At 58.1% G+C, this 13,513-nt stretch overlaps 1 protein-coding gene across 1 annotated transcript; it reads left to right on the top strand.

Annotated features, from left to right (window-relative positions):
- Positions 1-1,352: 1,352 nt before the first annotated feature.
- Positions 1,353-13,030, top strand: naxe (NAD(P)HX epimerase). Its single transcript, XM_078537315.1, is given in 6 exon segments — positions 1,353-1,564; positions 2,444-2,552; positions 4,323-4,433; positions 5,815-5,928; positions 10,047-10,198; positions 12,616-13,030. Coding segments are annotated over 6 exon segments (885 nt in total). The 5' UTR covers positions 1,353-1,376; the 3' UTR covers positions 12,827-13,030.
- The last annotated feature ends 483 nt before the right edge of the window (positions 13,031-13,513 follow it).

Here is a 13,513-nt window from a genome sequence, read left to right as displayed (position 1 = left end):
GAGTCGGTACGGACACGATGGGCCGAATGGCCTCCTCCTGCACTCAAACAATTCTGTGATTCTCCAAAAAAAAATGGGGGGAGAAAAAACAATCCCTCAGGTCCCTTTAAATAATGCTCCAGGCATTGAAAGGGTTAATGGCAACTCCCACACACCCCTCCCATTGGCTCTCATCCTTGACTGACAGCGCGTTCCTGCTGCTGATTGGACGGCCGCCGGGTCAGTCAATGGGCAGGCGGGACAGAACGACGCCTCTGATGGGTTAAACGTGTGATTGACAGGCTCCAGCTCGGCGTCAAACTCGGGGACGGTACCGCGCGCGCCCTTCAGGCGATTCGATCGGCGATTGGCTGATCCAGCTGTCAGTCATTGTTCGACACGCCCTTCCCTGGGCCCACTTGTGGGTGCCTGTCTGACCAAAAATGGGCGACCCCGAGGTGTTATTGGTTGAATCTGGTGTCAGTCAAGGTTAACCAACAATATGACGCCAAATTGTTCCCGTCGTGCCTCGAAATGCTCCAATGCCTGATTGGTTTACATGACGGTAAATCAAAGCAGGAGACCAATCGAAATGGTCATATAGGTGGATCGGGGATACAATTTGCTAAGAGTAGTGTCAGTCAAGTAGGAGACCGCCCATCCTGTGATTCTATTGGGCAGTTACTGTGAGTGACAGCGGGAATCGTAAGCTGATTGGTAGTTACGGTGGGAGGGTGGGACTCGGCCTTCAGATGCAGACTACAGGCAGAGCTGGGAGTCAAGGGAAGAGTTGGTAAGTGTTGGAGGGTCAGTATTGAGGGAGTGCCGCACTGTCGGAGGGTCAGTACTGAGGGAGCGCCGCACTGTCGGAGGGTCAGTACTGAGGGAGCGCCGCACTGTCGGAGGGTCAGTACTGAGGGAGCGCCGCACTGTCGGAGGGTCAGTACTGAGGGAGCGCCGCACTGTCGGAGGGTCAGTACTGAGGGAGCGCCGCACTGTCGGAGGGTCAGTACTGAGGGAGAGCCGCACTGTCGGAGGGTCAGTACTGAGTGAGTGCCGCACTGTCGGAGGGTCAGTACTGAGGGAGCGCCGCACTGTCGGAGGGTCAGTGCTGAGGGAGCGCCGCACTGTCGGAGGGTCAGTACTGAGGGAGAGCCGCACTGTCGGAGGGTCAGTACTGAGTGAGTGCCGCACTGTCGGAGGGTCAGTACTGAGGGAGCGCCGCACTGTCGGAGGGTCAGTACTGAGGGAGCGCCGTACCTAAAAAAATAAAGTACATAATCGGCTGGGCAGCGCGTTGGGAAGTCCTGAGTTGGTGAAAGGTGCTATGGAAATGCAGGTTATCTGAATAACTATTGTCCTCCCTTCAGGCTGGCTGCTTCCTCACTCGCCCCTGAATGTTCGGGATCAGGACCCTCTTGGGCCTCAGCGTAATCGCGTCGTCGCGCGTCGCCGCTCGCGGCGCAGGAACGGGCGCCTCCCGGGCCCGGGACTTCCTCTGCCCCAGACCGCAGTGGTGGCTCCTTCCCGGGAAAATGGATCCCAAATGCTCTACTCTGGGCGAGAAACCGGTGAAATTCCTTAGGTAAGGTAGCCTGAAGGTGAATGAATGGGAGATGAACACGAGGGGCCAATTAATCCTTAACCCCAAGGGAGCAGGAATACTTGGGGGGTGGGGTGGGGAGGGGAAGTGATGTTTACAGCTCTGTACAGCTCCTGCTCAGACCCCCATCGGGAGTAACCGGCCTCAGTTCTGGGCCCCTGTGCCTCAGGAAGGATTTATTGGCCCTCGGAGGGGGGAGTGGGAGCAGCGCAGATTCACCAGGACGATCCCGGGGCTGAAAGGGTTAAATCCCGAGGACGGGTCACACACACAGACTCGGCCTGTATCCCCCTCGAGTGTGGAAGATTTAAGGGGCGATCGAATCGAGGGGGGGGTTTAAGACGATCAAAGGATTCGATGGGGGTCGATGGAGAGAAACTGTTTCCTCTGGTGGGGGTGGGGAGCCCAGAACAAGGGGGCAGAAGCTTCAAATCGGAGCCAGGCCCGTTCAGGGGGGATGTCAGGAAGCACTTCACACACACACACACAGGGGGGAGCGGGAATCTGGAACTCACTCTCCCCCCCCTATCCCCAAAAAAAACTGTCGAGGCTGGGAGGGGGTCAATTGGAGATTTCAAAGCTGCGGTTGATGGATTTTTGTTGGGTCAGGGGATCAAGGATTCCCTCCCCACCGTGCTTCCCTCCTCCCAGTAGGAATGCTAGCTGGTGATCGGGAGTGGGATTGGCATCGGGTGAAGGGCGATGGGACTGAGGGCAGACAGCGTTCCCCGCTGTTGCTGGGCCCCTGGCGTGTGTCGGAGCTGGGGAATCGATAGGGCCTCTCTATCAGCGCCGGTGACTTCTCTCTCTCTCGCTCCCTCCCTCCCCCACCCCACCCCCCCGCTCCCTCTTACCCAACAGTCAGGAAGAGGCCCAAGCCATTGACCAGGAGCTGTTCAACGAGTACAAATTCAGCGTGGACCAGCTGATGGAGCTAGCAGGCCTGAGCTGTGCGTCGGCCATTGCCAAGGTAGGTGCCCGACTCCCGGGCAGGCGGAGAGGGGAGGGGAGGCGACAGGGAAGACTTAAGTCACGTGCGTGGTGAAGAGAGCTCACCCACCCACCCACCTCTGGGTCTTGAGGTCACCTGTTGTGGCACCCAGGAGTCTGCACCCCCGCCAACTGCAAAAACAAAGTGCTGGCGTGAGTCACTGGCCCTGACCTTACAGGGGCATTTCCTGTGCGTGTGTCTCTCTGGTCGGCTGAACCACCTCTCGAGGCCACAGAGCCTGATGTGGTAACTCACTAGGGAGGAATGCCCGTCACGGGGAGGTGTTGGCATCGTGGCATTGTCACACTGGACTAGTATTCCACAGACCCAGGGTAATGCAGCGGGAACCCAGGGTAATGCAGCGGGGACCCAGGGTAATGCAGCGGGGACCCAGGGTAATGCAGCGGGGACCCAGGGTAATGCGGCGGGGACCCAGGGTAATGCGGCGGGGACCCAGGCTAATGCGGCGGGGACCCAGGCTAATGCGGCGGGGACCCAGGGTAATGCGGCGGGGACCCAGGGTAATGCAGCGGGGACCCAGGTTCCCATCTCCCCAAGGCAGCTTGTGAAATTTGAATTCAGTAAAAGTCTAGATTGAAAGTCTGACGATGACCATGAAACCATTGCTGATTGTTCTGGTTCACCTCATGTCCTTTAGGGAAGGAAGTCTGCTGCCCTTGCCTGGTCTGGCCTACACGCGACTCCTGACCCACAGCATTGTGGATGGGCAATAAATGCCAGCCTAGTCAGCGACGCGCATATCCCATGAACAAATAGAAACAAATCACCGAGAGTGTCTCGGTAGCACCACTACTGACCGAGCTGGCCGAGTCCTAAAGGACATAGACTGGGTCTGCGGCAGGTGGTGAGGGAACCAACAAGAGGGAAAAACATACTTGACCCTCATCCTCACCAACCTGCCTGCTGCAGATGCATCTGTCCATGACAGTATCAGTAGGAGTGACTACCTCACAGTCCTTGTGGAGACGAAGTCCCACCTTCACATTGAGGATACCCTCCATCGTGTTGTGTGGCACTACCACCGTGCTAAATGGGGTAGATTTCGAACAGATCTAGCAACTCAAGACTGGACATCCATGAGGCGCTGTGGGCCATCAGCAGCAGCAGCAGAATTGTACTCGAACACAATCTGTAACCTCATGGCCCGGCATATCCCCCACTCTACCATTACCATCAAGCCAGGGGATCATGCCTGGTTCAACGAAGAGTGCAGGAGGGCATGCCAGGAGCAGCACCAGGCACACCTAAAAACGAGGTGTCAACCTGGTGAAGCTATAACACGGGACTACTTGCGTGCCAAACAGCACAAGCAGCAACCGGTGGGTACCGCAGGGGTTGGAGCACTTCATTGGCTCCAGAAACAACATTTTAATTTTAATTTAGTTAGATAAGTTTCCTTTAAAGTTTTGTCTTTTGTTACAGTGCCCCTTTAAGAGGCTGTTTCCTTAGTCAGTTAGTTTATTTTATAGGATTACTGTTGCTTTAGAAGAGTGTTAGTGAGGAGTAGGCAGAGATAGGTAATGCTGCGTGCTGTGGATAAACCTACTGTCAAGAAAAAGACCTCGCTCTATCTGACTTGGATACAGGTAACACAGAGCATTCCTGTGCCCCCCAGTGATGATCACTGGCTGAAGTGTCCCAGCCTCACAGACGTACAGACATGCAGTTTATCAATTGTAAAATCAATTTTTCCAGTCACTGTTACTCACTTCTCCATCCGTCTTTCAGGCCTATCCTCTGTCGTCACTTCGGAAACAAACTCCCACCGTGTTGATATTGTGTGGACCTGGCAATAATGGCGGGGATGGACTAGTGTGTGCACGGCACCTCAAACTCTTTGTAAGTTCACACACACGCCCAGGGCAGGTTCAGCACGGGGTTAGGTACAGAGTAAAGCTCCCTCTACACTGTCCCCATCAAACACTCCCAGGGCAGGTTCAGCACGGGGTTAGGTACAGAGTAAAGCTCCCTCTACACTGTCCCCATCAAACACTCCCAGGACAGGTACAGCACGGGGTTAGATACAGAGTAAAGCTCCCTCTACACCGTCCCCATCAAACACTCCCAGGACAGGTACACCACGGGGTTAGATACAGAGTAAAGCTCCCTCTACACTGTCCCCATCAAACACTCCCAGGGCAGGTACAGCACGGGGTAAGATACAGAGTAAAGCTCCCTCTGCACTGTCCCCATCAAACACTCCCAGGACAGGTACAGCACGGGGTTAGATACAGAGTAAAGCTCCCTCTACACTGTCATCATCAAACATTCCCAGGACAGGTACAGCACGGGATTAGATGCAGAGTAAAGCTCCCTCTACACTGTCCCATCAAACACTCCCAGGACAGGTACAGCACGGGGTTCGATACAGAGTAAAGCTCCCTCTACACTGTTCCCATCAAACACTCCCAGGACAGGTACAGCACGGGGTTAGATACAGAGTAAAGCTCCCTCTACACTGTCCCCATCAAACACTCCCAGGACAGGTACAGCACGGGGTTAGATACAGAGTAAAGCTCCCTCTACACTGTCCCCATCAAACACTCCCAGGGCAGGGACACTATGTAGGGAATTTGTTGCTTGAATCATGAGTGGTTATATTTTGGTGATGTACACCTCTGGTCGGGGGTGGGGGCAGCGCAGATTCACCAGGACGACCCCGGGGCTGAAAGGGTTAAATTCCGAGGACAGGTCACACACAGACTCGGTCTGTATTCCCTCGAGTGTGGAAGTTTAAGGGGTGATCGAATCGAGGGGTTTAAGACGATTAAAGGATTCGATGGGGTCGATGGAGAGAAACTGTTTCCTCTGGTAGGGGGTGGGGAGTCCAGAACAAGGGGGCAGAACCTTGTGGAGTTAAGATACAGATCAACCATGATCTAATTGAATGGTGGAACAGGCTGGAAGGGCTGAATGGTCTCCTGCTCCTATATACTGTGCCCTCAAAGGTTGCTCCACTGTCATCGTGTGACTGCATTGGTTCATTTCTGCTGGATTTGGGGCAGTTAATTCATCTGTGTTACAGCCTGGCCCCAACTCAACAGCAGTGACTGGGTGGAGATGCAACATCATCGCTCTCTTTCCCCCACCCCCTCAGTTAGCGGGTCGTTCTGTCGCCCCACCTGGTCGAATACACATCATCCTGACTCGGTCCGGGTGCTGCCTGGGTTATCGTACCTCGCTACGCCCTCTCTGGTAACGTCCTCCTCTCCTTTCGCAGGGCTACGAACCCACCATCTTCTACCCGAAGCGCCCAAGCAAACCCCTCTTCAAGGCCCTCACCACCCAGTGCCAGAAAATGGGCATCCCCTTCCTGACGGAGTTCCCTTCAGAGGTAAGGAACACCGCGCGTGCATGGCCAGTGCTTCACGACACGTATCACACGCAGCCCAGACCACCTCCACACGCAGCCCAGACCACCCCCACACACAGCCCAGACCACCCCCAGACCACCCCCACACACAGCCCAGACCACCCCCACACACAGCCCAGACCACCCCCAGACCACCCCCACACACAGCCCAGACCACCCCCACACACAGCCCAGACCACCCCCACACACAGCCCAGACCACCCCCAGACCACCCCCACACACAGCCCAGACCACCCCCACACACAGCCCAGACCACCTCCACACGCAGCCCAGACCACCCCCACACACAGCCCAGACCACCCCCAGACCACCCCCACACACAGCCCAGACCACCCCCACACACAGCCCAGACCACCTCCACACGCAGCCCAGACCACCCCCACACACAGCCCAGACCACCCCCAGACCACCCCCACACACAGCCCAGACCACCCCCACACACAGCCCAGACCACCCCCAGACCACCCCCACACACAGCCCAGACCACCCCCACACACAGCCCAGACCACCCCCAGACCACCTCCACACGCAGCCCAGACCACCCCCACACACAGCCCAGACCACCCCCAGACCACCCCCACACACAGCCCAGACCACCCCCAGACCACCTCCACACGCAGCCCAGACCACCCCCACACACAGCCCAGACCACCCCCAGACCACCCCCACACACAGCCCAGACCCCCTCCACACGCAGCCCCAGACCACCTCCCGACGCAGCCCCGACCACCTCCCGACGCAGCCCCGACCACCTCCACACGCAGCCCCGACCACCTCCCGACGCAGCCCCGACCACCGCCACACGCAGCCCCGACCACCCCCACACGCAGCCCCGACCACCTCCACACGCAGCCCCGACCACCTCCACACGCAGCCCCAGACCACCTCCACATGCAGTCCAGACCACCGCCAGACCCCCTCCCCACACACAGCCCAGACCCCCTCCACACACACAGCCCAGACCCCCTCCACACACACAGCCCAGACCCCCTCCACACACACAGCCCAGACCCCCTCCACACACACAGCCCAGACCCCCTCCACACACACAGCCCAGACCACCCTCCACACACACAGCCCAGACCCCCTCCACACACAGCCCAGACCCCCTCCACACACACAGCCCAGACCACCCTCCACACACACAGCCCAGACCCCCTCCACACACACAGCCCAGACCACCCTCCACACACACAGCCCAGACCCCCTCCACACACACAGCCCAGACCACCCCCACACACACAGCCCAGACCACCCCCACACACACAGCCCAGACCACCCTCCACACACACAGCCCAGACCCCCTCCACACACACAGCCCAGACCACCCCCACACACACAGCCCAGACCACCCCCACACACACAGCCCAGACCCCCTCCACACACACAGCCCAGACCCCCTCCACACACACAGCCCAGACCACCCTCCACACACACAGCCCAGACCCCCTCCACACACAGCCCAGACCCCCTCCACACACACAGCCCAGACCCCCTCCACACACACAGCCCAGACCCCCTCCACACACACAGCCCAGACCCCCTCCACACACACAGCCCAGACCCCCTCCACACACACAGCCCAGACCCCCTCCACACACACAGCCCAGACCCCCTCCACACACACAGCCCAGACCCCCTCCCCACACACAGCCCAGACCCCCTCCACACACACAGCCCAGACCCCCTCCACACACACAGCCCAGACCCCCTCCACACACAGCCCAGACCCCCTCCACACACACAGCCCAGACCCCCCCACACACACAGCCCAGACCCCCTCCACACACACAGCCCAGACCCCCTCCACACACACAGCCCAGACCCCCTCCACACACACAGCCCAGACCCCCACACACACAGCCCAGACCACCCCCACACACACAGCCCAGACCCCCTCCACACACACAGCCCAGACCCCCTCCACACACACACAGCCCAGACCCCCTCCACACACACAGCCCAGACCCCCTCCACACACACACAGCCCAGACCCCCTCCACACACACAGCCCAGACCCCTCCCCACACACAGCCCAGACCCCCTCCACACACACAGCCCAGACCCCCTCCACACACACAGCCCCGACCACCCCCCCACACACAGCCCAGACCCCCACACACACACAGCCCAGACCCCCACACACACAGCCCAGACCCCCACACACACAGCCCAGACCACCTCCCCACGCAGCCCAGACCACCCCCACACACACAGCCCAGACCCCCTCCCCACACACAGCCCAGACCACCTCCCCACGCAGCCCAGACCACCCCCACACACACAGCCCAGACCCCCTCCACACACACAGCCCAGACCACTCCCACACACAGCCCAGACCCCCTCCACACACACAGCCCAGACCCCCTCCACACACACAGCCCAGACCCCCTCCACACACACAGCCCAGACCCCCTCCACACACACAGCCCAGACCCCCACACACACAGCCCAGACCCCCTCCACACACACAGCCCAGACCCCCTCCACACACACAGCCCAGACCCCCTCCACACACACAGCCCAGACCCCCTCCACACACACAGCCCAGACCCCCTCCACACACACAGCCCAGACCCCCTCCACACACACAGCCCAGACCCCCTCCACACACACAGCCCAGACCCCCTCCACACACACAGCCCAGACCCCCTCCACACACACAGCCCAGACCCCCTCCACACACACAGCCCAGACCCCCTCCACACACACAGCCCAGATCACCTCCCCACGCAGCCCAGACCACCTCCCCACGCAGCCCAGACCCCGCCCCCAACACACAGCCCAGACCCCCCCCCCCCGCCACACACAGCCCAGACCCCCTCCACCTGCGGCCCCTCAATGCCAAGGCTCTTTAACAGGTCAGAGGCTGGGAATCCTGCAGTGAGTAACTCACCTCCTGACTCCCCAAAGCCTGTCCACCATCTACAAGGCACAAGTCAGGAGTGTGATGGAATACTCCCCACTTGCCTGGATGAATGCAGCTCCCACAACACTCAAGAAGCTCAACACCATCCAGGACAAAGCAGCCCCGCTTGATTGGCATCCCATCCACAAACATTTATTAATAGGGGCATAGAGTACGAGAGCAGAGAGGTTATGCTGAATTTATATAAGACCCTCGTTAGACCTCAGCAAAAATCATCCCTCTCCTCTCGGCATTTCCCGAATCCATTATCCAACATTAACTCACGCCTTCCAAACCCACAACCGCTACCATCTAGAAGGACAAGGGCAGCAGACACATGGGGAACACCACCACCTGGAAGTTCCCCTCCGAGCCCCTCACCATCCTGACTTGGAAATATATCGGCCGTTCCTTCACTGTCGCTGGGTCCAAATCCTGGAACTCCCTCCCTAACAGCACGGTGGGTGTACCTACACCACAGGGACTGCAGCGGCTCAAGAAGGCGGCTCACCCACCACCTTCTCAAGGGGGCAATTAGGGATGGGCAATAAATGCTGGGCCCCCCGCCAGCGACAGCTTCTTACTGAGAATGAGATTTGGAAAAAGTGTTTGTCGGAGAGGCAGGAATTGTCACGGCTGTTTGCTGGAACATCTCGGTTGGCCAACGTAACTTTATCAACCACCATCGCCGTCGCCTGGATCGTGTGTGCGCAAACGATAAATTCACCTGCCTTCAGCTCTGCCCCAGCCTAGATTTTAGTCGGGTTCCTCCTGGAGCAGAGGAGCAGAAGGAGGGCCAATCAGCTTCTCGAGGTTGTTCCCCACCACACCCTGCTTGACCCCTTCCTCGCTCATTCTCTCCCTTCCCCCCCCTATCGTTTCCCCCCTAATACCATCCAGCACCGCCCCCCCGCCGCTCGCATCATTCCCTCCCCACCTTGTGTCCTTTCCACCCCCCTCCACCCCCTCTAACACGCTCCATTATACTGACCTCTTTGACTGAGTTTTTGGTTGCCTGTTCCGAGTGTTTCGCCATGTGGCTCGGGGGTTAAATATGTTGTTTGATAGTCGCCCCTGTGGTGTCTCGATGCGTTGAAGAGGCTGGAGCAAGGGAAGTTGCTGCTATCTAATGTAATGCCACTCACCCCCCACCCCCCCCATCGCTCGACAGGCACTCTTCATCGACGAGGTGTACAACCTGATTGTCGACGCTATCTTTGGGTTCAGCTTCAAAGGGGAAGTGCGCGAGCCTTTTGCCGCCGTCTTGGGTACGTTGGAGGGGGTGACCATCCCCATCGCCAGCGTGGACATCCCGTCAGGTGAGTGCACGGAATGGTACCCGGGTCTACCCGTCGCTGGTGAGCGGGTGGCGGGATTGTTGGCTTTTACAAACGGAAGCGTTAGGTTACAAAACCCAGGAAGCGATGTAGGACCTGACCAAATCCCTGGATCGGGCCGCAGCTGGAGTACAGCGTCCGATTCCGGGCCCCGCGCTTTAGGAAGGATGTCGAGGGGCCTTCGGAGAGGGTGCGGAGGGAGATTTAGCACAAATGGGGCCAGGAACGAGGGGCTTCAGTTCACGTGGGGAGACTGGAGAAGCTGTGGCCTGGACCACACTCCCGGCAGTCTCGAGTACTGGTAACTGAGAGCGGCAGACACCCCAAAGACCCCTCTGCTTCTGCCGTCTCCTACTCTCCCGGGTGGGTTACTATCAAGAACAAAGAACAAAGAAAAGTACAGCACAGGAACAGGCCCTTCGGCCCTCCAAGCCTGCGCCCATCATATTGCCCGTCAACTAAAACATTTTGCACTTCCGGGGTCCGTATCCCTCTATTCCCATCCTATTCATATATTTGTCAAGCTGCCTCTTAAACACCACTATCGTACCTGCTTCCACCACCTCCTCTGGCAGCGAATTCCAGACACTCACTACCCTCTGCATAAAAAACTTGCCCCGCACATCTCCTCTACAGTTTTCTCCCCTCACCTTAAATCTATGCCCCCTAGTAATTGACTCTTCCGCCCTGGGAAAAAGCTTCTGACTATCTGCTCTGTCCATGCCACTCATCATTTTGTAAACTTCTATCAAGTCGCCCCTCAACCTCCGTCGCTCTAGTGAGAACGACCCGAGTTTCTCCAACCTCTCCTTATAGCTAATAACCTCCAGACCAGGCAGCATCCTGGTAAACCTTCTCTGCACCCTCTCCAACGCCTCCATATCCTTCTGGTAGTGTGGCGACCAGAATTGCACGCAATATTCCAAGTGTGGCCTAACCCAGGTTCTATACAGCTGCAGCATGACTTCCCAGCTTTTATACTCAATACCCCTCACTTGTCCTGACCCCCTCACTGCCTGCGGGGTTGGCCGCCTCCAGGAACAGACGATCCGGTCAGCTCTCATCCCCGCCCTGATGCTCCGCAGCGACCCCAGCTGCCCCTCGAGCTCAGAAATCCTGAGCTCGAGCTGGAGACAGTTGTAGCCACCTGGTCCCCCAGGATACATGAGGTCCTCCTGAAGTTCCCACGCGGCACAGGGATTGGGAACAGGTCTCAGATGTCCATCCGTGATCTGAAATCCTCTTGTTTCCCCCTTTAACAATCTAGCTCGTGCCTTGATTGAACTATTAATTCCAAATTGATACCTCTAGACCTGCTCTGAACTTGTAACCTTATTAATTCACTTACTACCGTCGTAACCCCCACTTAAATCCTCAATTTGAAGCAAATATCCACGTTGCGATAGAAGAGGGAAAAGTACTCACTGGCCAATCGCTTCACGGGTTTCCTGTGACCGCTTGTGTTCCTTGGAGAGACGCTCCCCACTGGTCTCTCAGTGACTCCATTTCTCGCTCTCCCCCTCCCCTCTCCCTCGCGCGCTCGCCCTCTCCCCTCTCGTTGGCCTCACAGTGACTCTCGCTGTCTGTGCATCACACCGTTTATCCCCCACCACCCCCGTGCTCTTTGATGGCGCCCTGGTCTCACAGAAAGACCTTCGCAAGACGTTGTGAAGAAGTTAGAGAGAGAGCACAGGAAAGATTCACGAGAAAGGTTCCGGGGTGGGTGAGGAACTTCAGTTACGTGGACTGATCGGGGAAGTTGGGACTGTTTTCCTCGGAGAAGAGAAGGCTGAGAGGAGGTTTGATCCAATGTGTTCAAAGTCACGAGGGGTCTAGGGCAGAGTCGATGGGGAGAAACTGTTCCCATTGGTGGGGGAGGGAGGATCTAAAGGGATTGGAGAAAGGAGCGATGGAGACACGAGGAGAAACTCTTTCACACAGCGAGTGGTTGGGGTCTGGAATGCGCTGCCCGAGAGTGTGGGGGAGGCAGGTTCAATCGAGGCTTTGGAAAGGGAGTTGGAGATTATCGGAAAAGGGAGAACGTGCAGGGTTACGGGGAGAAGGCGGAGGGTAGTGGCACTAGGTAAATTGCCCCTACGGAGAGCCAGCGCACACGTGACGGGCCGAATGGTCTTCTGTGCTGTAACCGTCCTGAGGTTCTCTGAAGCTGGGATTGTTCCCCCCCCTCCTTAAGAACAGAGCAGGTTAAGGGGAGATTTAATAGAGGCGTTGAAAATGAGGAAGGGTTTTGATAGAGTGGCTGGCGAGAAATAGGGGAGAGAGGAAGATGGGGTGGAGTGGAGGGGTAGGGAAAACGGGGAGGAAGAGGTGGTCACCCTAAGTTAAGTATGAAGAGCCCTGCACTGGGTTCTGGGATGGATCAAAAGGCTGATGGACCAGGAGCATCACTGGGTTTGAGACGTGATGGGATGTCCTGGTGATGGGACAGCCCGACCTGCTCATCTCCCTCACTGCGCCGAAGAAAGCCGCCGCCCACTTCCACGGGCGCTACCATTACCTGGGCGGCCGCTTCGTACCCGCGGCGCTGGAGAAGAAATACGGCCTGAACCTACCCCACTACCCTGGGACCGAGTGCGTCCGCCAGCTGCTGTAATACCTCCAACACCCATACAGGGGGCAGCAGCACCACTAGACAGCCAATTGGAGGATTCACCCCTCCCCAGCATGAGCTGGGGTTGAACAGCCTCATCTTCCCTCTCCCTCCTCCCTCCCTCTCCCTCCTCCCTCCCTCTCCCTCCTTTCTCCCCCTCCCTCCTTTCTCCCCCTCCCTCCTTTCTCCCCCTCCCTCCTTTCTCCCCCTCCCTCCTTTCTCCCCCTCCCTCCTTTCTCCCCCTCCCTCCTTTCTCCCCCTCCCTCCTTTCTCCCCCTCCCTCCTTTCTCCCCCTCCCTCCTTTCTCCCCCTCCCTCCTTTCTCCCCCTCCCTCCTTTCTCCCCCTCCCTCCTTTCTCCCCCTCCCTCCTTTCTCCCCCTCCCGCCTTTCTCCCCCTCCCGCCTTTCTCCCCCTCCCGCCTTTCTCCCCCTCCCGCCTTTCTCCCCCTCCCGCCTTTCTCCCCCTCCCGCCTTTCTCCCCCTCCCTCCTTTCTCCCCCTCCCTCCTTTCTCCCCCTCCCTCCCTCTTCCCGTTCACTCTGGCTATTTAGTGGGGTTTTTGATGTGGGGGGGTGGGTTTCAGGAGGGGGGTGGTTTATAAAATCTTGTCTTTGGTTTTACCTGAGTGGGGCAGGAGCCCGGGATCCAGGCGGCAGCAGCATCATCAGCGAGCCACATCGAATTAAAACCAA

This window comes from Cetorhinus maximus, unplaced genomic scaffold (assembly GCF_964194155.1).
Source record: "Cetorhinus maximus unplaced genomic scaffold, sCetMax3.hap1.1 HAP1_SCAFFOLD_2182, whole genome shotgun sequence".
NCBI classification, from domain to species: Eukaryota; Metazoa; Chordata; class Chondrichthyes; order Lamniformes; family Cetorhinidae; genus Cetorhinus; species Cetorhinus maximus.
Note: the sequence above shows the minus strand (reverse complement) of the source record. Positions and strands in the feature narration are given on the sequence as shown.